The following is a 25,477-nucleotide window of genomic DNA, read 5'->3' on the forward strand; positions in this document are numbered from 1 at the left end:
TTTCTTTAAAAAAATCTTACACACGCAGACATTCATCGATAATACTTGTAAATGTATGCTGTACGTTAAAGGTTACTGATTAATTTTCAGATACATATTTAATCAATGCAAAGTTTTTACTGCATTAATATGTAACATTAAGTCTCTTATGATTAGCACAGTATGACTATTCTACTGTGTTTTTTTAGTTTTGTTATTTTGCACATTGTTTAAAACCATATAAATTGCGTAAGATATTAAGATATTTTTCAATACGTTTTTTAAATATGTTTTTTCTGCCTATTGCATCCACAGTATCATGCTTCATCAGGACTGCAGGGCACAAATGTCTTTCCTTAGTTTACCTTCAAGCTTAAGGATCTGGTTTCAATTGTTTTTGTCTTGGTTACATTTTATTCACATTTGAGTAAAGAGAAAAATACAGTTTCTGACTATTACTGATGAGTACCTTCAGGACTTTCTAAGATAAAAATATTAATAATAGAGAATCTTCAGCCTGTGCCTGGAACCCCCGTGAAATCACTGGCTGGCAGGAGTCCAGGGGCAGACCAGAGCATCACCTTTTCAGGAAACCTGTGTTGGGTTGCCCAACAAGTGAAGCAGAAGGAAAGCGAGGCAGGAATCTGGGAATTCCCGCCTTCCTACCTCGTATAAGTGGCTCCGTCTGGCCTGCACCTACTGCAGGTACAGGCCAGGCTCTGTCCCCACCGGAACCCCTCGGAAATCCTGGGGCAGTATTAAAGAGTTGGACAGCTGGAAACCCAGGTTTCCGCCCCGTTTTCCTAACTCTTGAACCCATGGAATGCTTGGGGTGCAAAATGCAGGAAAGTTGGCCCTACTAACATTAACGTGTACTATATGGACACAGGTGATTTATGATGGTCCTTTGTGCAAGGCTCATCAAGCCTATTCCTTCCATTGACAATGTGCAATTTGCTCTGTTAAGTAATCTACTCAACTCAATCAATCCCTCAAGGGATGTGACCAACTACATGCTAAGTCACTCAGAGGATAAAGTTCTGTGAAATTCCTCCCCAGGTTCTGAAGACAATAACAGATAATTTCACTGGATTCATGTTGCGCACGATTGATTGCTTCGAAAGTCTCTTTTTAACCTCACTTTGAATGAAAGAAAGTCTATTATGAGAAAGATCGGGCTAATTTTAACCAAACCCACAATGGTTCGGAATTGGTTGGGAGGTAGGAGACAGAAAGTAGAGATAAAGGGAATATTCTCTAATTGTCAGGATGTGACAAGTGATGTTCCCAGGGATCTGTACTGGGAACTAAGGCTTTCACCACACATATTAATGACTTGGATAAAGGGATAGTGAGTTGTATATCCATGTTTGCAAATGAAACTAAGTGAGAAGACACAGTAAATTGTGTAAATGGGAGCAGGAAGTTACAGTGAGACAAACACAGATTAAGTTGTTGAGCAAAACTATGGCAGATGGAGTTCAATATTGGGAAATGTGAGGTCATCTACTTTGGATCAGAGAAAGACAAATTGGAATATTTTCTTAATGTGGAGAGATTAGGAGCTGTGGAGGAGCAAAGGGATTTGTATGTATAGTCCATGTATACAAATCATTAAAAGCTAGTGCACAGATACAAAAAGTAGTCAAAAAGGCTAATGGAATGTTGGCCTTTATCTCCAGGGGGTTGGAATACAAAAGTGTGGAAATGATGCTTCAGTTGTACAGATCTTTGGTCAGACCCTATCTGGAGGACTGCATTCAGTTTTGGGCACCGCACCTCAGGAAAGATATACTGTGTCAATTGTTTTGTCTGATTACGATCCTGTGAAGTGCCTTAGGATGTTTTACTATGTCAAAGGTGCTATATAAATGCAAGTTGTTGTTGTTGTCCTTGGAAGAAATGGGGTAAAAATTGATAAAGAAGAGGTACTTGAAAGGCTAGCTGTAATTAAAGTAGATAAGTCACCCGGTCCGGATGGGATGCATCCTAGGTTGCTGAGGGAAGTAAGGGTAGAAACTGCAGAGGTCCTGCCCATAATCTTCCAAACATCCATAGATACGGGGATGGTGCCAGAGGACTGGAGAATTGCAAATGTTACACCCTTGTTCAAAAAAGGGTGTAAGCATAAACCCAGCAACGACAGGCCAGTCAATTTAACCTCAATGGTGGGGAAACTTTTAGAAACGATAATCCAGGATAGAATTAAGAGTCACCTGGATGAGGGTGGATCAATTAGGGAAAGCCAGCATGGATTTGTTAAAGGAAAATCGTGTTTAACTACCCTGAGAGAGTTTTTTGATGAGGTGAGAGGATAGATGAGGGCAATGCAGTTGATGTGCTGTATATGGACTTTCAAAAGGCGTTTGATAAATTGCCTCATGGTAGGCTTATTATCAAGATTGCGGCCCATGGAATAAAGGGGGCAGGAGCAACATCGATACAGAATTGGCTAAGGGACAGGAAACAGAGTAGTGGTGAACAGTTGTTTTTCGGACTGGGGGAGGTGTACAGTGGTGTTCCCCAGGGGTCACTGCTGGGACCACAGCTATTCTTTATATACATTAATGACTTGGACTTGGGTGCACAGGGCACAATTTCAAAATTTGCAGATGACACAAAACTTGGAAGGGTAGTAAACAAAGAGGAGGATAGTTTTTTTTTATTCGTTCATGGGATGTGGGCATCACTGGCAAGGCCAGCAATTATTGCCCATCCCGAGTTGCCCTTGAGAAGGTGGTGATGAGCCGCCTTCTTGAACCGCTGCAGTCCATGTAGTGAAGGTTCTCCCACAGTGCTGTTCGGAAGGGAGTTCCAGGATTTTGACCCAGCGACGATGAAGGAACGGCGATATATTTCCAAGTCGGGATGGTGTGTGACTTGGAGGGGAACGTGCAGGTGGTGGTGTTCCCATGTGCCTGCTGCCCTTGTCCTTCTAGGTGGTAGAGATCGCGGGTTTGGGAGGTGCTGGCGAAGAAGCCTTGGCGAGTTGCTGCAGTGCATCCTGTGGATGGTACACACTGCAGCCACAGTGCGCCGGTGGTGAAGGGAGTGAATGTTTAGGGTGGTGGATGGGGTGCCAATCAAGCGGGCTGCTTTGTCCTGGATGGTGTCAAGCTTCTTGAGTGTTGCTGGAGCTGTACTCATCCAGGCAAGTGGAAAGTATTCCATCACACTCCTGACTTGTGTCTTGTAGATGGTGGAAAGGCTTTGGGGAGTCAGGAGGTGAGTCATTCGCCGCAGAATACCTAACCTCTGACCTGCTCTTGTAGCCACAGTATTTATATGGCTGGCCCAATTAAGTTTCTGGTCAATGGTGACCCCCAAGATGTTGATGGTGGGGGATTCGGCGATGGTAATGCCGTTGAATGTCAAGGGGAGGTGGTTAGACTCTCTCTTGTTGGAGATGGTCAATGCCTGGCCCTTTTCTGCCGCGAATGTTACTTGCCACTTTTCAGCTCAAGCCTGGATGTTGTCCAGGTCTTGCTGCATGCGGGCTCGGACTGCTTCATTATCTGAGGGGTTGCGAATGGAACTGAACACTGTGCAATCATCAGCGAACATCCCCATTTCTGACCTTATGATGGAGGGAAGGTCATTGATGAAGCAGCTGAAGATGGTTGGGCCTAGGACACTGCCCTGAGGAACTCCTGCAGCAATGTTCTGGGGCTGAGATGAATGGCCTCCAACAACCACTACCATCTTCCTTTGTGCTAGGTATGACTCCAGCCACTGGAGAGTTTTCCCCCTGATTCCCATTGACTTCAATTTTACTAGAGCTCCTTGGTGCCACAATCAGTCAAATGCTGCCATGATGTCAAGGGCAGTCACTCTCATCTCACCTCTGGAATTCAGCTCTTTTGTCCATGTTTGGACCAAGGCTGTAATGAGGTCTGGAGCCAAGTGGTCCTGGCGGAACCCAAACTGAGCATCGGTGAGCAGGTTATTGGTAAATGCTGCTTGATAGCACTGTCGACGACACCTTCCATCACTTTGCTGATGATTGAGAGTAGACTGATGGGGCGGTAATTGGCCGGATTGGATTTGTCCTGCTTTTTGTGGCCAGGACATACCTGGGCAATTTTCCACATTGTCGGGTGGATGCCAGTGTTGTAGCTGTACTGGAACAGTTTGGCTAGAGGCGCGGCTAGTTCTGGAGCACAAGTCTTCAGCACTACAGCCGGGATGTTGTCGGGGGCCCATAGCCTGTATCCAGTGCACTCGGCCGTTTCTTGATATCACGTGGAGTGAATCGAATTGGCCGAAGACTGGCTTCTGTGATGGTGGGGATAACGGGAGGAAGCCGAGATGGATCATCCACTCGGCACTTCTGGCTGAAGATAGTTGCAAACGCTTCAGCCTTGTCCTTTGCACTCACGTGCTGGACTCCACCATCATTGAGGATGGGGATGTTTACAGAGCCTCCTCCTCCCGTTAGTTGTTTAATTGTCCACCACCATTCACGACTGGATGTGGCAGGACTGCAGAGCTTTGATCTGATCCATTGGTTGTGGAATCATGTAGCTCTGTCCATAGTATGTTGCCTCCGCTGTTTAGCATGCATGTAGTCCTGAGTTGTAGCTTCACCAGGTTGGCACCTCATTTTTAGATACGCCTGGTGCTGCTCCTGGCATGCTCTTCTACACTCCTCATTGAACCAGGGTTGTTGGTAATGGTAGAGTGAGGAATATGCCGGGCCATGAGGTTACAGATTGTGCTGGAATACAATTCTGCTGCTGCTGCTGATGGCCCACAGTGCCTCATTGATGCCCAGTTTTGAGCTGCTAGATCTGTTCTGAATCTATCCCATTTAGCACAGTGATAGTGCCACACAACACGTTGGATGGTGTCCTCAGTGCGAAGACGGGACTTCATCTCCACGAGGACTGTGCGGTGGTCACTCCTACCAATACTGTCATGGACAGATGCATTTGTGACAGGTAGATTGGTGAGGACGACGTCAAGTAGGCTTTTCCCTCGTGTTGGTTCGCTCACCACTTGCCGCAGGCCCAGTCTGGCAGCTATATCTTTCAGGACTTTGCCAGCTCGGTCAGTAGTGGTGCTACCGAGCCACTCTTGGTGATGGACATTGAAGTCCCCCACCCAGAGTACATTCTGTGCCCTTGCTACCCGCAGTGCTTCCTCCAAGTGGTGCTCAACATGGAGGAAGACTAATTCATCAGCTGAGGGAAGGATGTAGGTGTAATCAACAGGAGGTTTCCTTACCCATGTTTCACCTGATGCCATGAGATTTCATGGGGTCCGGAGTCAATGTTAAGGATTCCCAGGGCCACTCCCTCCTGACTGTAATAATCACTGTGCTGCCACCTCTGGTTGGTCTGTCCTGCTGGTGGGACAGGACATACCCAGGGATGGTGATGGAAGAGTCTGGGACGTTGGCTGAAAGGTATGATTCTGTGAGTATGGCTATGTCAGGCTGTTGCTTGACTAGTCTGTGGGACAGCTCTCCCAATTTTGGCACATTGTCCCCAGATATTAATGAGGAGGACTTTGCAGGGTCGACTGGGCTTGGTTTACCTTTGTCATGTCCGGTGCCATGTGGTCCGTCCGGTTTTATTCTTATTATGACTTTTTTTTTGCGAGATTTTACAACTGAGTGGCTTGCTAGGCCATTTCAGAGGGCAATTAAGAATCAACCACATTGCTGTGGGTCTGGAGTCATATATAGTCCAGACCGGGTAAGGACGGCAGGTTTCCTTCCCTAAAGGGCATCAGTGAACCAGATGGGTTTTTACAACAATCCGGTAGTTTCATGGCCACCATACTAGTTTTTTAAAATTCCAGATTTTATTTAATTAATTTAATTTAAATTCCCCAGCTACCACGGCGGGATTTGAACTCAAGACTCCGGATTATAAGTCCAGGCCTCTGGATTACTAGTACAGTAACATAACCACTATGTTACCATACCCCACATAGTGTGGGATAGGATAGTGATAGACTTCAAGAGGATATAGACATGCTGGTGGCATGGGTGGACACGTGGCAGATGCAATTTAACGCAGAAAAATGCAAAGTGATACATTTCGGTAGGAAGAACGAGGAGAGGCAATATAAACTAGAGGGCACAACTCTAAAAGGGATACAGGAACAGAGAGATCTGGGGGTATATTTGCACAAATCGTTGAAGGTGAGAAAGCGGTTGAAAAAGCATATCGGATCCTGGGCTTTATAAATAGAGGCATAGAGTACAAAAGTATGGAAGTTATGATGAACCTTTATAAAACACTGGTTCGGCCACAACTGGAGTATGGCACACTTCAGGAAAGATGTGAAGGCCTTAGAGAGGGTGCAGAGCAGATTTACTAGAATGATTCCAGGGATGAGGGGCTTTAGTTACGTGGATAGACTGGAGAAGCTGGGGTTGTTCTTCTTGGAACAGAGACGGTTGCGTGGAGGTTTGATAGAGGTATTCAAAATCATGAAGGATCTAGACAGAGTAGATGGAGAGAAACTGTTCCCATTGGCGGAAGGGTCAAGAGCCAGAGGACATAGATTGAAGGTGATTGGCAAAAGAACCAAAGTTGACATGAGGAAAAACTTTTTTATTCAGCGAGTGGTTAGGATCTTGAATGCACTGCCCAAGGGGGTGGTGGAGGTAGATTCAATCATGGCTTTCAAAAGGGAACTGGATTAGTACTTGAAAGGAAAAAATTTGCAGGGCTACAGGGAAAGGGCGGGTGAGTGGGATTAGCTGGATTGCTCTTGCATAGAGGGATTATGGATCAAAGACAGATAAATGGAGTTGAAGTACAGATAATCATAATCTAATTGAATGGCCTACTCATGTTCCTAAGAAATAGAAACTTTTAAGATATGAAACAAATAACCAATGGTCCTTATGCCTTTAATATATTTGACTAATCATTAGAAAAACCATTTCCCCAGAGTCAGCCAGTGAGAACATCATCTTGGATTTAACCAAAGAAGTTTAAACTATCTAAACACAACACAATACTGTGAAGTGTACAAGCCACACATAGTCAAAACAATGCAGGAATCAAAAACTACAAAACTTATTTTTTGGGACTGTGTAAAAAGCATTCTAGTGATGAACAAATGGCAGAGAGGAGTTTAAATGTTTCTCTATTATAATCCTGTTAATTATTTCTCAATTTCCTAACGTGCTATGTAGAAAGTAATTACAAAGTATGTAAAAAGGGGGAAAAGCCTGCAAATACTGGAAATCTAAAATAAAAACAGCAAAAGCTGGAAATATCAGGTCAATTCAATCAGCATCTGAAATGCCAATGAAATTGCTGTGTACTTATAGTTTGTTCTGCTTTATTTCATAATTACAAGAGTGCAGAGCTCGAGTGGTTTATAACCATTACTTGAATCCTCAGATGAGATTAAAGCTTTGTAACCACTTCAGGCTATGCCAGTTTTTTTAAATGATATACATTGTTAAATTTATATGGGTTGCTTCATTCCACTTTAGTTGTAATTTTGTTTATTTTGCTGATATAGTAGTCATGGTGAATGCTGCTGGCTGGTTGGCTCCATTTTGTTCGTGCTTGATGACATCCAGTGAAAAAATAATGATTACCTTATAATGTTTACAAATTTATCAATTCACAATCCACATGCATATCATCAGCAAAAATACAAGAACAATAATTTTTCAGCATTAAGGAAGCTGCCTTTTCTTGAGAATCCTGATAAACCCAAATGTTTGGCTGTAACTATACCGCAACATTCATTTTTAATAGATCCTGTATTTTTTTTTTAAATTCTTTCTTTAAATGGTGTACAAGATTCCACTAATAAATTATGTACAACAACTGAATTCAGTTGTCAATGTAACAAAAGAAGCAAAGCAACCCATAATATTTAGCTTGAACAAACCCGTTTGTTTAGACGTTTAAAATGTGGAGAACATCTCTATCTTTTATCAATATTTGGCAGCAATGAAGAGATCTACGGTTTAACTTGCTGGCCTATTAAACTCAATGCAATTTGTTTAAATGACAGAATTTCTGGGTTTTTAATATTTTATGGAAAAACCCTTAATAAAAAAGAGTCCTGCATTTTACTTGAAATCAAAAGTTGGTATTTACTACGCATGGAAAAGATGGCTGTGACAATCCGGCCGGATCTGCTACAATTGGACTGATGTGTTACCAGAAACATTTTTGATTAACCCTTTTATATTAATCTCACTTCACTTTAACGACCACTGGTTAGGCTTCACGTAGACTTGGTTATCCTGAACGCTGCATGCATTCCAATTTCGGGAAGGGGTCCTAAAATAGGTGTTATGCCCCCTATTTGCACGTTTCAGGTGCTGGCCCTGGATGCCTATATTTTGGCTTTCACCACTAAAGCGGGAGGCGGACTTCCAGCACAGTGTGTGCGAGTGCACGCCGCCCAGCATATTGGATGCTTAGATGCCTGTAAAATGGGCACAACGTCAAGGAATTGGGTGTCTGAAATGGAGAGTCTTTCATTCCTCAGCACTGATATTCCTCGCTTTAATTAGTAGGAAAAAAAGGATCTCCTTTATGCTCCAGCCACATTATTATTGAGCTGGACCCGGCAACTACCATTGCTTAATGTAAAATGTTGTAACACCAACTTCCCATTTTTTTTGGATTATTTTCATTTTGTTAAACCCATGCTATTTGCCATTCTCTGTCTCTGAAGATCCACAAGAAACAATATTTAAATCTCCTAATTATTATCATATTTGACCAGGTACACATATTACATCATGATGCCAGCCTTGGCTCAATGGGTAGCATTCTCGCCTCTTGAGTCAGAAGGTCATGGGTTCAAGTCCCACTCCAGAGACTTGAGCATATAATCTAGGCTGGCACTGAAGTGCAATACTGTGGGTGTCTTTCGGAGGAGACATTGAACCAAGGCTCGTCTGTCCTCTCAGATGGATGTAAAAGATCCCATGGTACTGTTCAAAGAAGTACAGGGGAGTTCTCCCGGTGTCCTGACCAATATTTATCCGTCAACCAACATCACCGAAAACAGATTATCTGGTCATTATCTCGTTGCTGTTTGTGGAACTTTGCAGTGCGCAAATTGGCTGCTGTGTTTCCCTACATTATAACGGTGACTACACTTCAAAAGTACTTCATTGGCTGTGAAGCACTTTGGGACGTCTTGAAGTTGTGAAAGGCGCTATATCGATGCAAGTTTTTTCTTTCTTTTAATTACGCACAACAGCCAGATACTGTATACAGCCAGAACTAAAATTATTACTATACCAGTAGGAATAATATTTTCTGGCATCATGTTTTGAATTTAGTGATAAATGATACCCTGAAAAACTATATCACTGTATAACTGCATTATTACAAGAACTTTAAACATAGCATTGTAAGCCATCAAAGAAGTAAAGTACTAAATAAATAATTTGAGAGCTGACAGTGTGCCCAAACAAAAATGCATAATGGTGTTTTGTCTGATACTTACATTAGCGTTTTATTGGAGGTATCATATATATTTTATTTAGAACAGAAGGAATTGTATTTAATTATGTATCCTAGTGCACAACTGTGATTTGGCATTGCTATTAAGCAAGGGCAAATAGAATTAACCAATTTGAACAAGAAAGAGTGTCCTGCATTAAAGGCCACACATATTAACAATTCATCACATTATTAAATACATTTCAAAAATTAATTACTGAATCATCACAATTGCAAAAAATATGATGTGGAGATGCCGGTGATGGACTGGGGTGGACAAATGTAAGGAATCTTACAACACCAGGTTATAGTCCAACAAATTTATTTTAAAATCACAAGCTTTCGGAGATTATCTCCTTCGTCAGATGATTGAATTCATCTGACGAAGGAGATAATCTCCGAAAGCTTGTGATTTTAAAATAAATTTGTTGGACTATAACCTGGTGTTGTAAGATTCCTTGCAAAAAATATAGGTAGACTAGGATACAGCCCTTTTATTTTCTTGTAGCAGTACAGTAAGCATGGTACTTTGAAATTCATTATCTGTATAGTCAAAAGTAATGGTGGGAATTATGCAATTTACAAGACCCTGTCACCTGTGGTATTAAGAACTTCACATTGATAGAAACAAAAAGTTAATAAGCAGTTAATACATGCAGAGCTATTATTTAAGTGCCAACTAGTTTGTCCAAAGTCCAAAACATTCATTGGAAACTTCCATGCCTAAAGTGCTTATCTGCACACAGTCAGGTGGTTTACTTGCAGTTTCTATTACATATATAGAGTACTTAATGTGACTTACTTGCTACCATTTGGGATAATTGATGGCTTAAACATTGATTGTTTACCAGAATACAACCTCTGAGTTCAAATAATACAGTCAGTTCCAGGGACACACTGCCCTGCTGGAGGGGAAGGCACTTAAATACAATATTAAAGAACAGCAATGCTCCCATTCAGTCACCTACAGTCCATGAAACATTCTGTTCCAGGTAATTTTTAAACTAAAACGATTTTCTCTTCAACAAAATGTACTGGGTTTATTCAGAATTTTTCAGTTAATTCACTACATAGAAACTAAGTATTAGTTGCCACTCCCCTTTTTACTGTACAGTTAAACCAAGTAGTTAGAAAACACCATCAAACAGCATTGATGCAATTTAACAAGAATTTGGTTCAGTACTCATCGCTACCACGCATCCCTTTCCTAAAACACAATAATCACCATTAAATAAAATTCGTCAGGCCAACAACTACAAGAAAATATTATCACTTTTCTTTAACTTTTTTTGGTAAAAACTAGTACTCCAGTTAAGGGCCGTTAACATTGGGGAATGAAATATTTTGCCATTTTTAGACATCTGTGGGTTTATTTTCTGTAGTCTTCTCATTTTAGAGGAAATATAAATGCAAATACAAAGCAGGCCGTATGCATGGATCAGCAATGGGGAAGTTGTTTAGCATTCATGCTAATAGCAGTTGTAGCCCTGGATAAGGGAGCAATTTGCCTACAGAGACTACAGTAAGAGAGATTTCTGGCTCCGGAAGTCCTCAGGGTAAGTCGCAAATAAAGGTAGCAGACCTTCTCAACCCCCTACAGCTTGCCAGTTGGCTATGCAGCCATCTGCCAGTACTATTCCCTCAGCTGGGGGAACACTTAATAGTAGGCCATGTCTACAATCAATATGTCACACAAAGGGCAAATATGACAGACTAAAACTAGGGCTAATTTTAAAAACCTCCATGCAGATCTAGTCGTCGCCATTTTCAGTAGGGTGCTGTTTAAGGTGGGAGTTCACTTGTAATATGCAAATTGGGGTCCAATGATGTACATAGGACCTTGAATGCAATTTTGAACTACAAATGGCCGCACTGACGTCCTATTATACCAGCATTGAGTAGCTTTAAAAGGAAGCTGCTCAGAAAAAGGCCAAAGCTTTTTTTTTACTTTTATTTTTGTGGGGCCAGGAGGAGCTCCACTCCAGGCTTCAACTGTCAACCTGCTCCGTGTAGGAGCTGGCCAATTTTCCACCTTTTCCAACTGGCAGGCTGTCTTGGAGCGCAGGTTTGGCGCCCGCATGCAAATGAGGCCCGGGTGTTAGAATGGTTCGGGCTTCATGGTTACAACGGGTGATGGTGAGTGGTGGACTGCCCGCTGACGGCCCATTGTACACATAAGATTAAAGTTAGCCCCTCGGACTGCATTACTGTATAAAATTAATTCACTTTGAACAACAAAAGCAACTTGCATTTATATAATGCCTATAATGTAGAAAAATGTTCCAAGGTGTTTAACAGAGGCGTAATCAAACAAAAATGGATGCTGAGTTAGAGAAGGAGGTATTAGGAGGTAGTAACCAATAGCTTGGTCAAAGAGGTAGGTTTTAAGGATTGTTTTAAAGGATAAGAGAGAGTTGGAGTGGTTTATGGAGGGAATTCCAGAGTATGGTGCTTAGATGGCTAAAGGCAGGGCTACCAATGCAGGGGGTGAAGGGAGGGGGATGGAAAAAAGGACAGAGTCAGAGGAATGGCGAGTTCATGTTGGGTTGCAGGGCTGGAGGTTGTTACAGAGATAGGGAGGGGATATGGGTGTCAAAGTTTTCATTAAGCTGATGTTTACAGAGCATGGAGGATGGGAGGATGGGAGACCAGCCAGGAGAGCATTGGAATACGAACATTCCAATGAGCATTGGCATAGTTCAGTTTGGAGGTGACAAAGGCATGGATGAGTTTCAGCAGCAGATTGGCTGAGTCATGGGCAGAGTCAGCTCACATGTTAAGGAGATAGAAGTAGCTTGGGTTCAAATAAGACACTGAGATTGTAAACAGTCTGGTTCAGCCTGAGACAGTGGCTAGCACGGGGGATGGAATTGATGGCAAGGGTTTGTGGTGGGGGCTGAAGACACTGGCTTTGGTCTTCCCTATAATTTGAGAAAGTTGTGGCTCATCCAAGACTGGATGACAGATGAGCAATTTGGAAATGCAGAGGCAGCGGAGGGATCAAAACAAGTGGAGCAGAGATGACCTGGGTGTCATCAGCATACATGTGGAAATCTTCAGATGATCTCACCAAGGGGCAGCATATAGATGAGGAAGAGGAGGAGACCAAGGATAGATCGATGGGGGATTCCAGAGATAATCGTGCAAGGGACAGGAAGAGAAGTCATTGCTGATGATGCTCTGGCAGGTTGAGGAGGATGAGGAGGGAAATGGTCACAGTTACAGAAGATTTGGAAGTCTCACCACAACAGTGAGACATGAATGGCACAGAGAAGTTTTCTGCCCAAAATATATTGGTGGATATATCATAGCATTATAGCAAAAAAAGGGAGCCCAGGAGCACAAAGGGCATGGGGGCACATGACTTGCAGCAGACGTTACCTCAAGTATTGTTGAACTGCAGCAGAGTCAGTTAACTCTCATGGTTGAGGACCATTGGATGAGGCGACTGAGGCTTACAACAAACACTGTGACTGAGGTGCTCCATGTGGTCCAAAAAGATTTGAAGGGACAGTTAAGCAAGTGCTTTGCCATGTCAACAAAACCACCATCAAGCCCTCTATGCTTGCAAACTACTGCTCCAACTCCAACCTCCCTTTCCTCTCCAAAGTCCTTGAACGTGTTGTTGCTTTCCAAATCCATGTGTGTCTTTTGTGACTTTTATTCGGGCTATTTCAGTGCTGTGGCAGGGTCAGAAACCTGATTGGAGAGATTCAAAAATGGAATTGCAGGAAAGGTGGGCATAGATTTGGGAGATGACAACACTTCTCTGTGCCATTCATGTTTCACTGTTGTGGTGAGACTTCCAAATCTTCCACTTCATTAAGTTCACAGACCTAGCGTAAAGTATTCACTTTTTAATTTGACTCCACAGTATGTGGTTCTGTATAGGTTAATGATTAGTGACCTTTTGCAATATCTTAATAAGTAAAAATCCAACTTTTTCTCATTCATTGTCAGCTTTTGTACTACATTTTTTGGGGGGAGGGATGATGATAGGAATTTTTTAGAGTCGGACTAAAGATGAATGAATCATCTGCTGGCACTTTGACCTCACATCTACTTTTTCATTAAAATTAGCAAACAGAAGAATGTCACATTCTGAGTGTCCTCTATTTAACGAGTTAGCATCTCAGTGGCAAAACAATAAATTAGCATCCCCCAAGAGTGATTACAACTTCAGTTATAGTAAAAGCAACATGCAAATAAAGCCAGTCACGGCAAAGGAATCAGCACAGTTGTACAGCCAACTGGAGTTTCATTTTGGCAAAAGGTTATGAAGGACTGAGTGTGCAAACAAAATAGTAGAAATCTACCAGCAGTTACTGGTAAATTATTAGCAATGAACAAAGCCAGGTGCTTTGTTTGCTAGGACATGGAGTACATATTTCATGCCACAACAGCCCCATGTTGAACATTTGAATATTTGTTATGTTATACGTTTCCATTATAGTAGAAGCAATGCTTTTCCATTTTCCTACAGAAATATTGATGTATTTCTTCACAGTGTTAAACAAAAGGATTTATATGTTTAAAGGCTTAACCTATAAAATTTCATTGCATACTTTGGCTGCCGGATATCATCTTACACATGAGAACGGTGATTAAATTAATCTAAAGTGAAATTTGCCACCAGACTTTTAGGGCAGTTACAATGCTGTTTGATTCATTATATGCTGCAAGATAGGTTTACGGGGATGATTTTAACCCAACTCATCCGGTGGGCAGCTAAAATCACCCAGGTCACTTACTGGCCCTGTAGCCGCCAGGAGCTGATCTGCCCCGATTTTCACCCGTTCTTCAGGAGACCCACCCAAAGTTGGCGTGGTTCTTTTTAACACATGCACGTCGGGGCCCTATAACATCTTTGGGACCAAACCCAGTAAGAAATCAGGGCAACGCAAAGTTATATCGTTTCAGGTGCAAAGTCAGCAAGCGGCATTTAAATGAGGCTCAGGTGTTAAAATATCCTGGTCCTCGTTATTGCTGCAGCGGGTGAGTTTTGAACTGACACCAAGGGCTCAATTTTAAGGAGCAATTGCGGGTCCGTGGTGAGGGGGCTCTGAAAATCGCGGAAATCCCGTTCGAGTTCAGAAGCCGGCTCCAACCCGCTGATTTCCGAGTTTCCCAGGGACCCACCTGTGTGTGCGGGCGAACCGAAAACTGAAGTCCCGCCGACAATTAAAGCCTGCGGGATGACAGTTAAAGAGCCAAATGTACCTCATTGAGGTCCTTTAGGCACTTTGCCTGTGACAGATGAAGGGACTAGAACGATTTTTAACTTACCTGGGCAGCTTGACCACCACTTCTGATTCGAAGGCTGGATCAGGGAGAAAGAAACTAAATAAAGTACATCAAAAACCACGAAGGAAGTTAAAACACAAAATGAACCTACCTTTGCACCCTGTTCCGATGTCCGATGTCTCCCACTCCGATGCCCCCCTGTTCACGTCCCCTTCTTCACCCCTCCAATGTCCTCCCGAGCTTCCCCTCATCCCCCACCCCGGATCTTCCCTTCTCCCCCACGATCGTCCCCTCCCCCCCTCCGATCTTCCCCTCTCCTCCCGATCTTCCCCTCTCCCCCTGGATGTCCCCCTCTTCACCCCCGATCTTCCATTCTCCCCCCACCGATTTTCCATTCTCCCACCGATTTTCCATTCTCCCACCGATCTTCCCCTCTCCTCCTCCGATCTTCCCCTCTCCCCCCAGATGTCCCCCTCTTCACCCCCGATCTTCCCCTCTCCTCCCGATCTTCCATTCTCCCCCCACCGATCTTCCATTCTCCCCCGATCTTCCATTCTCCCCCCACCGATCTTCCATTCTCCCCCCACCGATCTTCCATTCTCCCCCCACCGATCTTCCCCTCTTCCCCCCCCACCGATCTTCCATTCTCCCCCCGATCTTCCCCTCTTCCCCCCACCGATCTTCCATTCTCCCCCGGTCTCCCCCTCTTCACCCCCCCGAACTTCCATTCTCCCCCCCCGGTCTTCCGTTCCAGCACCGGATGACGTCTCGCTCTCTCTTTCTTTCTCTCTCCCCCCCCCCCCCAACCCCTACCCCCCCACCTGCGTTGCAGCTCCTGACAGCTGCCGGACCCGAAACCCAAAGAGGACGTTAATCATCAGCAATCAACTTGCGATCGCGTCGGAAACGGTAAATTTTGTTCATGCAGGTTTGCCATGCTCACCTTCACCACACCCCCCCCCCGCTGCCAACCCACCACAATTGCAAAATCGAGCCCCAAAATTCACCCACCGAAAACTGGCCTAAACTGTAAACTAGGCAAACGTTATCTTTTTGTATTAAAATTTCCTGAATTAAAAAAGTATAATCAACACAATTTTTGTAGTTTTCTATCTGATTTCCTCCTGTTTACCAAGAGATTGCATAACATTAAAAACTACGCACATTGAAATTGTTGACCTTGGCATTGCTAATGCAATCCATATATGCTACTGTAGACACTTGATGATTAAGTGCAGGAAATGGATTCTGATTTTCCTCCTGAGAGACTGTGGGCTGAGATGCAATGAAAGTCACACACATTTACTCATTTTTTCCACAAGGTTTTGCTATTCACCAACAATAAAAGACAGCACATATTGCTCATAAAACAGTAATGGTCTAATGTATGCCAAGAATAATAACCTTTCAATAGTATGAAAGCAGTTGCTCTTCATGTTTCTCACAAAGAGGACTTATTTTCAAACTGTTTTATTTTACATTTCTCATAAGAGTCATGCTTCACACTTATAAAAGTTAGCTCAGTTGCTATAAATTTAAATTGTGAGAGGCATAGCTATAACATTAGAGAACCAAATTCCAGTTCCAGCTGACAGACTGACATTTGCGCTCAGACATGTGCTAGGAAACAAGTAAAGTTTGCCAGTCTCAGCAAGTCCTTTGTAACATTGACAACATCCAGGAAGTACGTTTTAGACTTGCACTTTCCTGAAGGAGAATGTGTGGGTAGGGGACTAACTTTAGGGAGAGGTGGGGAAGTTGAGAGGAAATAAAATAAAGACATAAAAACTTTTTAAAAATTGTCTATGAAGTAATTTGCATCTGTTTCAAGTTTTAAGTGCATAAGAGTAGACCTCTAAAGCATTTATTCAAATTCTAGCAGCTTACTACCCACCCTGATCTCTCAAATGTTAGTAATGGTTGCTAATCAGCTTTATTTACATTACAAACTCTGTCCTGCGAATCCAGCATGGACTCTGCATTTTGCAATATTTTGTCCTCCGTGCTAAAGTCATTGCAGTACAAAATTTTAATCTCTAATCATTGAATTCACATCGAAACAATGTAAATTCTGCTGAGAGGAGAGCATTTGATGAACACCACGTGTCTTGAGATATCAGAGGCATTAGTGAAATGACATGTGTTTTCTGTTGTCTATTTATCTACGGCAGCATGAAACTCTTGTAAAGAAAATGCATGTGGGGCCTTGAGGCCAGACAAAGCCAAACTATAGTCTCTTGCACTAGTTGTCTGGCTACATTCCAGTGTAAGAGCCACACAGGGCTGCTGGATAAAACTGTATAAAGACTACATCTTTCCCTTCTCTTTATTTCCTCTTGCTGCCATAATTCCACTAAAAATGACTGCCTAGTTCAGATAGGAGGGAGGGACAGCCTGCAATAGAAACTACTCTGCAAATGCTATCTCTGATCAGTTGATAGCAAGTGCACTTGTAATGTAAGAACACAAAAACAGATAGAAAGAGAAAAGGCTATTTGACCTAACATGCCCATTTGTTCCACTAACATGCACTATTTGCTCTATGATGGACTCAAACCAACTTATTTAATTTCCTAAGGGTAGGACTTTCAAAGTTTCTCCCTACCTCTTAAGGGTAATCAGGCAAAACTCCACAGTACCTACTTAAACTTACAACTTACATTATTCAGCCTGGCTGGTTGCTTTCTTGCCTTGACATTTCCATGGTTCCAGACATGCAGGAACCATCATAGATCATTTGATCATTTTTGTCTGTACTTGTTCTTATCACCTGACTTCCACTAGTTCCGCAACCCCTAATGCATTAATTTTGAAATCCTTGTCCTTGTTTACAAATCTCTCGTTGGTCTCACCTTCACCCTACCTCTGCACATGCTTCCAGCTCAATATTGAATTCCTGATTGGTATCTGTTTCCCCTTTCTGCCCCTCCTTGAAGCACCTTGAGATATTTTGATATGTTATAGATGCTAAGCAAGTGCAAGTTGTTGGCGTAAAGGAGTTAATCAAAACAGTATTAATAATAGTATAGCTATAGCTGTCACTGGATGGGAGGAAAATGTCTTCTAATCAGATTTGTTAATTCTAGGCTCGTACTCTCCAAAACCTATTTACATCTGCATTATTCATTCCTTTCAGCATTTTAAAAGTGTGGATCACGTCTTCTCTCTACTTTTCTTTAATGGAAACAAGTTCAACTCTGTAAGTCTCTCTTCATAAGTTAGATCTGAGCTCCAGAATCATCAGTGTCACTCTTCTTTGAGCCCTCTTCAATATATCAATGAAGGCAGGATGCACAAAAACGGTCAACAATATTCCAAACATGGCCTTATCAATGAATTATACAAAGTTAGATTGTTTCAACTTACGATCAAATGACATTGAAATACCTTTAAGGAGAATTTAATGAATCTGAACTCATCCACTGGGATCACTTATTGGGAACTCACACCCCACAATCTTCCATCCATCCATTCATTTTAATCATCCCTTTAGTGTACGGTTAGCAACCACACAATTTATTTTATACTCCCCCCTCCCCCCCCTCATTTATTTCTCCTTTTCATCCCTTTTCTTGTGGGAGTAGTACTCAGGCTTGGGTACAGTTTACCGGTAGCCTTTCTGTAACTTGGCCAAGTGGCCATTCTTCATGTGTGAGTTTAGACAGACTAGCTCACTGACATGCACTTTCAGAAGGTAGAGGACCAAGAATCACAGCCATATTCAGTCCTACCTTCACCTGATAGCCACATATGTGCAGCCTTTTCCAACAGGGGTCATTGTGCAGTGATTAAGAGTAGAAATCCTGGTTGATTTTCCCCCTCCATAGCCTGAGACCAGTTGCCATGTCCATAAAACCACCTTGGTTGGGATCAGATAGTTCATCACAGACCAAGGATTGAATCTGGGACCTTCCTGCTCTCTTGTGATTCAATACCACACCAGACATTGCATTTTCCCACTCAGCCATCAAGGAGCTCATTTATGCTGTTTTGTACTCAGCTGGTTGATGCAGGCTAAAGCATATCAAATAACGCTGCCTCAATCATCTGGTCAGTAATACTTGCCTGGTGTACATGCTACATATGTTTCTCTGATGTTTGGAGGAATCTGGAGAGTCCAAAGCATGCAATAGTGGAAGCTGGGAGCACAGGCATTGGGTGCTAAATTGGGCCTTGCACGTTTCCAGCGTGACGTGCGCCAGACACCATCTTGGTATCGGAGTTAGCGCATGCGCAAATACCGAACGCCAGAAGCATGTAAAGTATGGAGAAAATGGATGTAATCAATGTGCAACGCTGATTTAAAGTGATACTCACCATTTTGGCACGTAATGCTCAACTCAACGCACATGTGAACGTGTCTCAGAGTGCTGGAGGACTCCCTCCAGCTCTATTTAAAGGGACCATGCAGGATTTACAGATTAGTGGCTGAATTATTTCTTCTGGCTGCTGAGACATTTGTAACTGTGTTTGGAGGTCTCCTATATTTGAATACTAGGACACGGGGACATAGCCTATCATTTAGAGCCAGGACGTGCAGGAATGAAGTTAGGAAACGCTTCTACATGCAAAGGGTGGGAGAAGTTTGGAACGCTGTTCTGCAAATGGCAGTTGAAGCTAGCTCAATTGTGAATTCTAAATCTGAGATTTATAGATTTCTGTGAACCAAGTCTATTAAGGGATATGGGGTTAAGGCGTATGGAGTCCACCATGATCTCATTGAATCGGGGCGGAACAGGCTCGAGGGGCTAAATGCCACTGCCATTTGCTGCCTCCTGTTTTGCGCCACCTTCTTCCACAAGAAAGCTGGACGTGTGTCTGGGTGATGTGCCTGTCATAGTTGAATAGCTGCCAGTGTGTGTGAGCTGTGAGTTGTGGGTGTACAGCTTGCAACAGTGGTAATGTGTGAGGGTGAGAAGAAGCATTTGATTGGAAGAGTTGAGTACTGATTGAAAGAGTTTGTTGGTATGTGGGTGATGGGGGGTATGGTGTGCAGAGCAGTGGATGTGGATAGTGATGCAGTTGGTAGGAGATGCTACTTGACAATTGACCTCACTCACCTTGACCCCTCATGTCAAAGCATTGAACTTCTTCCTGCACTGCATCCATATTCATGGTGCTGTGTGCCTGGCATTGACTTCATCCCCTGTTGCCTCCCACTGCCTTTTGGGCATATGTCTGGAGGGCCTCTTGCCCCCGCCCCCCCCCCCCCCCACCCATGGATATAGAATGTCCCTCCTTCTGTCCACCTCTTGCACCAAGGCCTCTAGTGCATAGCAGAGAACCTTGGTGTACGCACTCTTACAAGCCTGGTACAAACTCAGATTGGCAGATTGGTGAGGTCTGGCATGCAGATTGGAGGATGTGGGATTTAGTAGTGCACAACCTTTATTCAATGTTTTAACATAACTCATCAGTTTGTAAACATAGGGACGGGACCTGCATCTGTGTTTTACGTATGCGATGTCTGATCTCCGTTCAGACTCCATGCAGAGAGCAGACTTTTATTTTTAGCAAATAACAGATACCAACTACCTTTAAGCGATTTTAAGAGACATCCTCCCTTTAAGAGAATGGGGCTCCCCATGCTGGTGGAAAGTGTGATTTGTATTGATTCCTCATGTCAACGCTGATTTCCAACGCAGCTTGCAGGTAAGTCTACAGGCCGGACAAAAGTCTCGTCCTGCCTGTGCAGAGGCCATTGGGCGTGGGTTAATATCGGATCACACTACCCGTGCCCGAAAATAGGCCTTATCCAATTTTTTTTTTCCTCCCAATATGTCTACCCACAGCCATAAATCTGTTAGTCTGATGACTCACACTCACATCAATAGATAGTTTTTGTGGCATTTGCAGTTCCAACTGTTGACTAGTTCTAACATGAAGTTACTTCACTACTGAACTTTTCATTCTGCTGAATTGCAGTGAGATTTGCTGCTATGTACAGCAAATTTTAGGCCACATTTAGGCTGCTTTGAGCATAGTTGCAGTATGAAAATCATAGTTTAACACAAGGACGTAAGTGTTAATAATGTTTGTTTTGAAGGGTGTGGTAACTATGCTAATTCAAATTAGTAGAATTATTTTAAAAGAAACAAATCGACATCGAGAAAATGTTTCTTTTAATCAACCATCCACGAAACAGTACCAGTCACACCTGAACTGAATGGATATTATTGCATGAAAACATCAGGTGACAATCTCTTGTATCAGGATATTGCGAGATAATTGTTTTTATCAGGTTTATATATTTATAAATTCTAGTTAGCCTGAAGCAATTCATATTGTTGGCTGATTTTTAATGAATATATTCTCGTGAAATTCTAAGTTTTAATATGCTCTTTGTTAAGTAAACTGTTAATTTTAAGGAATATGGAACCTTAAAATAAGGAATAAGGAATATGTTACCTTTTTGCTATTCTTTGGGGTGTCTGACTTCTCAAACAGCATTTTCAGGTCATCCAGTGGGATGGCAAATCGCTCAATCATTCGAGCAGCTTGCAGATCTTCCTTAACAATTTCATTTTGCGTTGATTCTGTTTCTTTTATGGATTTTAGTGACGCTGAAATGTCCTTTCTCGGTGTTTCCCTTACCATCATTCTGGTTTCTGACTCATTTGCCATTCTTGTAGAAATAATATTCTCAGCAGGTAAGTTGCAGTGTCTCAGAACACAGGATGTCTTCGGTAAAGTTACCACAGAAATTCCAGCTCTGGTACTCGTATTACAGTCGCTGATATTCTTGGTATAAAGCACTGGCTGACTGGGACTTTAGACTGCTGTTGAAGGGCTGATGTAAAGACTGTTCAGTACTGTCTGAAAGCCTGATATCGAACAAATAGTTCAGCAGGATCTTCAAATTACTGGCAACAGACTGAGGTGAAGACTCATACGACTTGCTTTTGAATACATTCCTTGAGGACGATGCAATTGAATCACAAGACTCCCACCTCTTCTTCAAAAGACTCAGTGAACCCTTCTTTATTTGGCATTCTGCCAACCCCTCAGTTTTCTACAAATCAAAAGATTTAAAAATTTTAAACATATGGCAGTCAATTGGAACATCATAGGGAAAGTATGTGTTCATAAAATGAATCTCATTTATGGCTAAACCACAGCTGTGCAAAAACATGAATTTGTTTAAATTCAACAGCCCTGGTCATGTGAAAACTCAGTCATTCTAAAAGACATTTCCTTGTTTTGCTTCAAGCAGCAAGAATCAGGCACAAAGCTGACCTTCAGCAAACACTGCTGAACTCGGGAAGAAAATTCCCAGCTAACAGGAAACCAGATCAGGAAGAGAGTGAATTCCCATCACTTATATGGAATAATGCCACGTAATGATTTTACTTGGAAACCCACTTTTTGTTCAGTAAATGCCGGGGAAAAAAAATGAAAAATACCCTGACGTCAACCTTTTAAAGACAACACTTAATGTGTAAACCATCCAGTTGCTTTGCAAATTGGCAACTTTTTCCTTCCCAGGTCTGAAAAAAAATTCTGCAACTTTTTAGAATTTACAATAAATGCAGAGCTTTACTGCCCTGTACATTATGGTACAGAGAAGAGCCAGAACGAGTATACACTGTGCCACTAGCCAATTAAATGTTGCATATGTAGCATGTACATTAGTAATATATCACTGATGGTGTATCATTCCAACTGGAGCTTTACAAATAAATAAAAATGAAAAATGGTACAAACAGATTACAAAACCTTGGAGCTAGGAACTGCATGTGTGCAGAACCTAATAACTCACTCTTGTTATTTAGTCCAATGTCATTCAGTGAATTTTTCCATACACCACTGCTCCCCATTGTGTCAGCTCCATAAATAACCTTGGGCGGGTGAGAATTTCAATAGCATTTGTTTTGCATTAAAATATAATTTTAGATTAGTACGCGCATGATATTTTAAACACAGACTTTTTATTATGTTCCTTAATATTCAGTAGTAGACTTCAATCTCTGTTTTAAGACTTAAATAATATTGTGTAATAAAAATATGATTCTTTACTACAAAATGCATCTCTTGCAATATAAAAGCCTCCCTCAGTTCATTGAAACAAATGGTTCCTCATACATGCTCCTAAATTATTCTGAAGCCATAAACACTTTAATAGCTATAATGTTGAGTATAAAATTTATTTAATTTGAAGGCTACGTTAAATCTGGGAAACAATTTAATTGTAAATGAATTAGAACTGTAGTACTATAACTGTAAACAATTATGACATTACAGCAAAACAATTCTTGTACTGTATTTTCTTACCACTGATTCCTTTTTTGAAGTTGTAGCAGTAGCTGATACAGCAATAGCATTCTGGTATCTGATAAAATTTAAAAAAGTAAAGAAGACACTTCATTACCAGGACTCATTAAACTAATGAGCATCCAGCGTGATGGTCTGACAAACATCTGATAACAGATAGCTGAAGGATACAAAATCTCCAATATCCCGCTCAGGATGATGCATTATTTAAGAGACCCCCAAGGGAAAGCAAAGAGCCAATGGCTGCATACTTCAGTTATTCCTATGTGCTCAGTTTACAGTACAGACCTTCAAACCCTGGCTTAATTTCTCGAGGCACTGAAACTAAGTGATAAACTTGGATTAGAAACATTTTGCTTAGTTATCCATTACTAGCCAACTCACCAGTAATAATACAGATATTACTAATATTATGGAAAGTTCATTCTATTGCAGTTCTACACACACTGTAACTTTTTTTATAATAGCTTGTAAGAAAAATGGATCAGCATTTGTCTTTGTGTCTAGGGATTTTTTATGATACCTTGTCTGGTTCTTGAATCATGCTACATAAACCAACTCAAATTTTTTTTAAAATCCAGCCACAGTTTGACTAGATCTGCAGGAATGCAGGACAATATTGGTTGAAGTATTATTTAACTCTTAGCTCACCTTAGGAATATTGCAAACTGACCAAATGCAATCAGATGTATTTACTAATAATGTATTTTGCTACTTCTACACAAGCAAGGATAACAGGGTTATCAATGCAGTTATCATTATGTTCATGATTTATCTCATGACAAATTGTACAAATTTGTACACTTAAAGCATGTGCAGAGATTTGTTCTCTGGATAAAGCACTTTCGCGCAAAATGCTCCAGAGATGAAAATGTAGGTGTCTGAGCAGATCTGTTTAATAACAAGTTACTCGTTACAACAAATTATTTGCCCTAATCATCATAAACATTACACTAATGTGATTTCAGAATTTCAACAGCTTAGCATGACTTGAGTTTAACTTAATGTAACATAACTCATTTCGGAATGATTGTATCACAGTGCAGACTGGTTCAACATGTTATAGTAGAACAATATTATTCAGTATCTAGGATTACTGTACCTATTTGGCAAAAGCAGCTTTTTGGAGATTATTTGGTAATGTAACAAGTAGCAATTGTCAAGTTTATGATGTTAAAATAAAGGCATATTACTTGTTTGATAAGGTGGCAATATAACCACTGTATTAAAAGGGTCTGTTTTTCTCTGCAGGGTCCTGGTTCCACCTCTCGGTACATCTTTGGAGGGAACTCTAAATTCTTTTCTGGTTCATTTTGCATCTTCTTTTTCTGACTTCAATCTGATCCATGTATGTATTTATACTATTACACTATATTTCTCATACTTCTTAACTTTGAATTTATACTACTGGGTTAACTGTTAGACCAAACACCACCTCACATTCTTTTAATTCTAAACATTTTAAAACATCCTTAACACAATTCAAAATCCTTTTCTATGTCAAAAAACTTCTAAAAACCAAAGCTGAATTTCCCCCTTAAGTATCATTGCTTATTCAAATTAAAGCAATATATTAGCCAATTATCATTCTCTCTCAAAGTTCCAATTAAAACAGCACAAACATTTAAAAGTTGATAAGGTTCACTCTTAAAGTTGTCCCAAAATCTTGGGTATTTCCATATGTTATTGAGAGTAAACAAGGAAGTGTTTTTGTCTGATTGGCATGACTGTATTTCTTAAGGATCAACTTCTCGTACAACACTGACAACACTTTCTGCTTTCTTCCAAATGGATTTGGCCCCTAATAGCGCAAAAAGAGTATTTGTCCCATGTTTTGGATGCCTTCTCCCTCCCAATTGCTTCCTCCCCTCTCCCAGGACCAACCTGAGGGCCACTGCCAGCGACGCAGCGGCCAAAATTGAAATCCTCTTCACCGGTGAGCTGCTTGGGGACCATTTACAACTGCAGGTAGTGTCTCTACCAGATATGGGTGACATATCTGTAATCCCACTGTGAACATTATGTCTAGACAGCTAGCAATCTGGCTATAAAGATGGGCATGCTTGTCCAAGGTAGGATGATTTATTCAAGCCCGCCATTTAATTTCCCTTCTCTCTCCAATGCTAAGGCCAGGAATTGCACCCCAAATGTACGGCAGAACACTGAAATTGGCATGGACCTGGTTATGGTGGGTCCTGGCCAATTTCAGGATTTTCCAGCCAGCCTTGTAAGAGGCAGACCTCCATTTGTCCCCAAGGCCAATAGGGTGGCGCCAGAGTGGGGACTCCCTACATCAATAGTTTCTGCTTCCCTGGCTCAGTCAGAATGGTGTAGAACTAGAGATTGGTATGCTGAGAGAGATGATGTGTTCTGGCCTCCAGTTTGGTGTAAGTGGACCCCTCTTCAGGAGTCCAAGCCAGGGATCCAGCATGGATTCCGAAAGACTGGAATGTTTTTTTAAAAATCTGCATCAGCCCCATCATACTGAGGGCTGAGTAGGTGCCCAATGTGATCTGGAGGTGTCCTGGGCAACCCTA

General features: G+C 41.9%; 1 protein-coding gene across 2 annotated transcripts in view; it reads right to left on the reverse strand.

Annotated features, from left to right (window-relative positions):
- Positions 1 to 23,084, reverse strand: part of xirp2b (xin actin binding repeat containing 2b) — a 125,363-nt gene extending 102,279 nt beyond the window's left edge. The window contains exons 1-2 of one of the 2 annotated variants that reach the window (XM_067987353.1): positions 22,941 to 23,084; positions 21,078 to 21,681 (exon numbers count right to left, since the gene is read on the reverse strand). In XM_067987353.1, the coding sequence (XP_067843454.1) occupies positions 21,078 to 21,293 (216 nt within the window). In that variant the 5' untranslated portion in view covers positions 21,294 to 21,681; positions 22,941 to 23,084. Of the gene's footprint in view, positions 1 to 21,077; positions 21,845 to 22,940 lie in introns of those variants that run through there. The other variant, XM_067987352.1, reaches the window with a different exon arrangement.
- Between the last annotated feature and the right edge of the window lie 2,393 nt (positions 23,085 to 25,477).

This window comes from Heptranchias perlo, chromosome 7 (genome assembly GCF_035084215.1).
Source record: "Heptranchias perlo isolate sHepPer1 chromosome 7, sHepPer1.hap1, whole genome shotgun sequence".
Lineage (NCBI taxonomy): Eukaryota > Metazoa > Chordata > Chondrichthyes > Hexanchiformes > Hexanchidae > Heptranchias > Heptranchias perlo.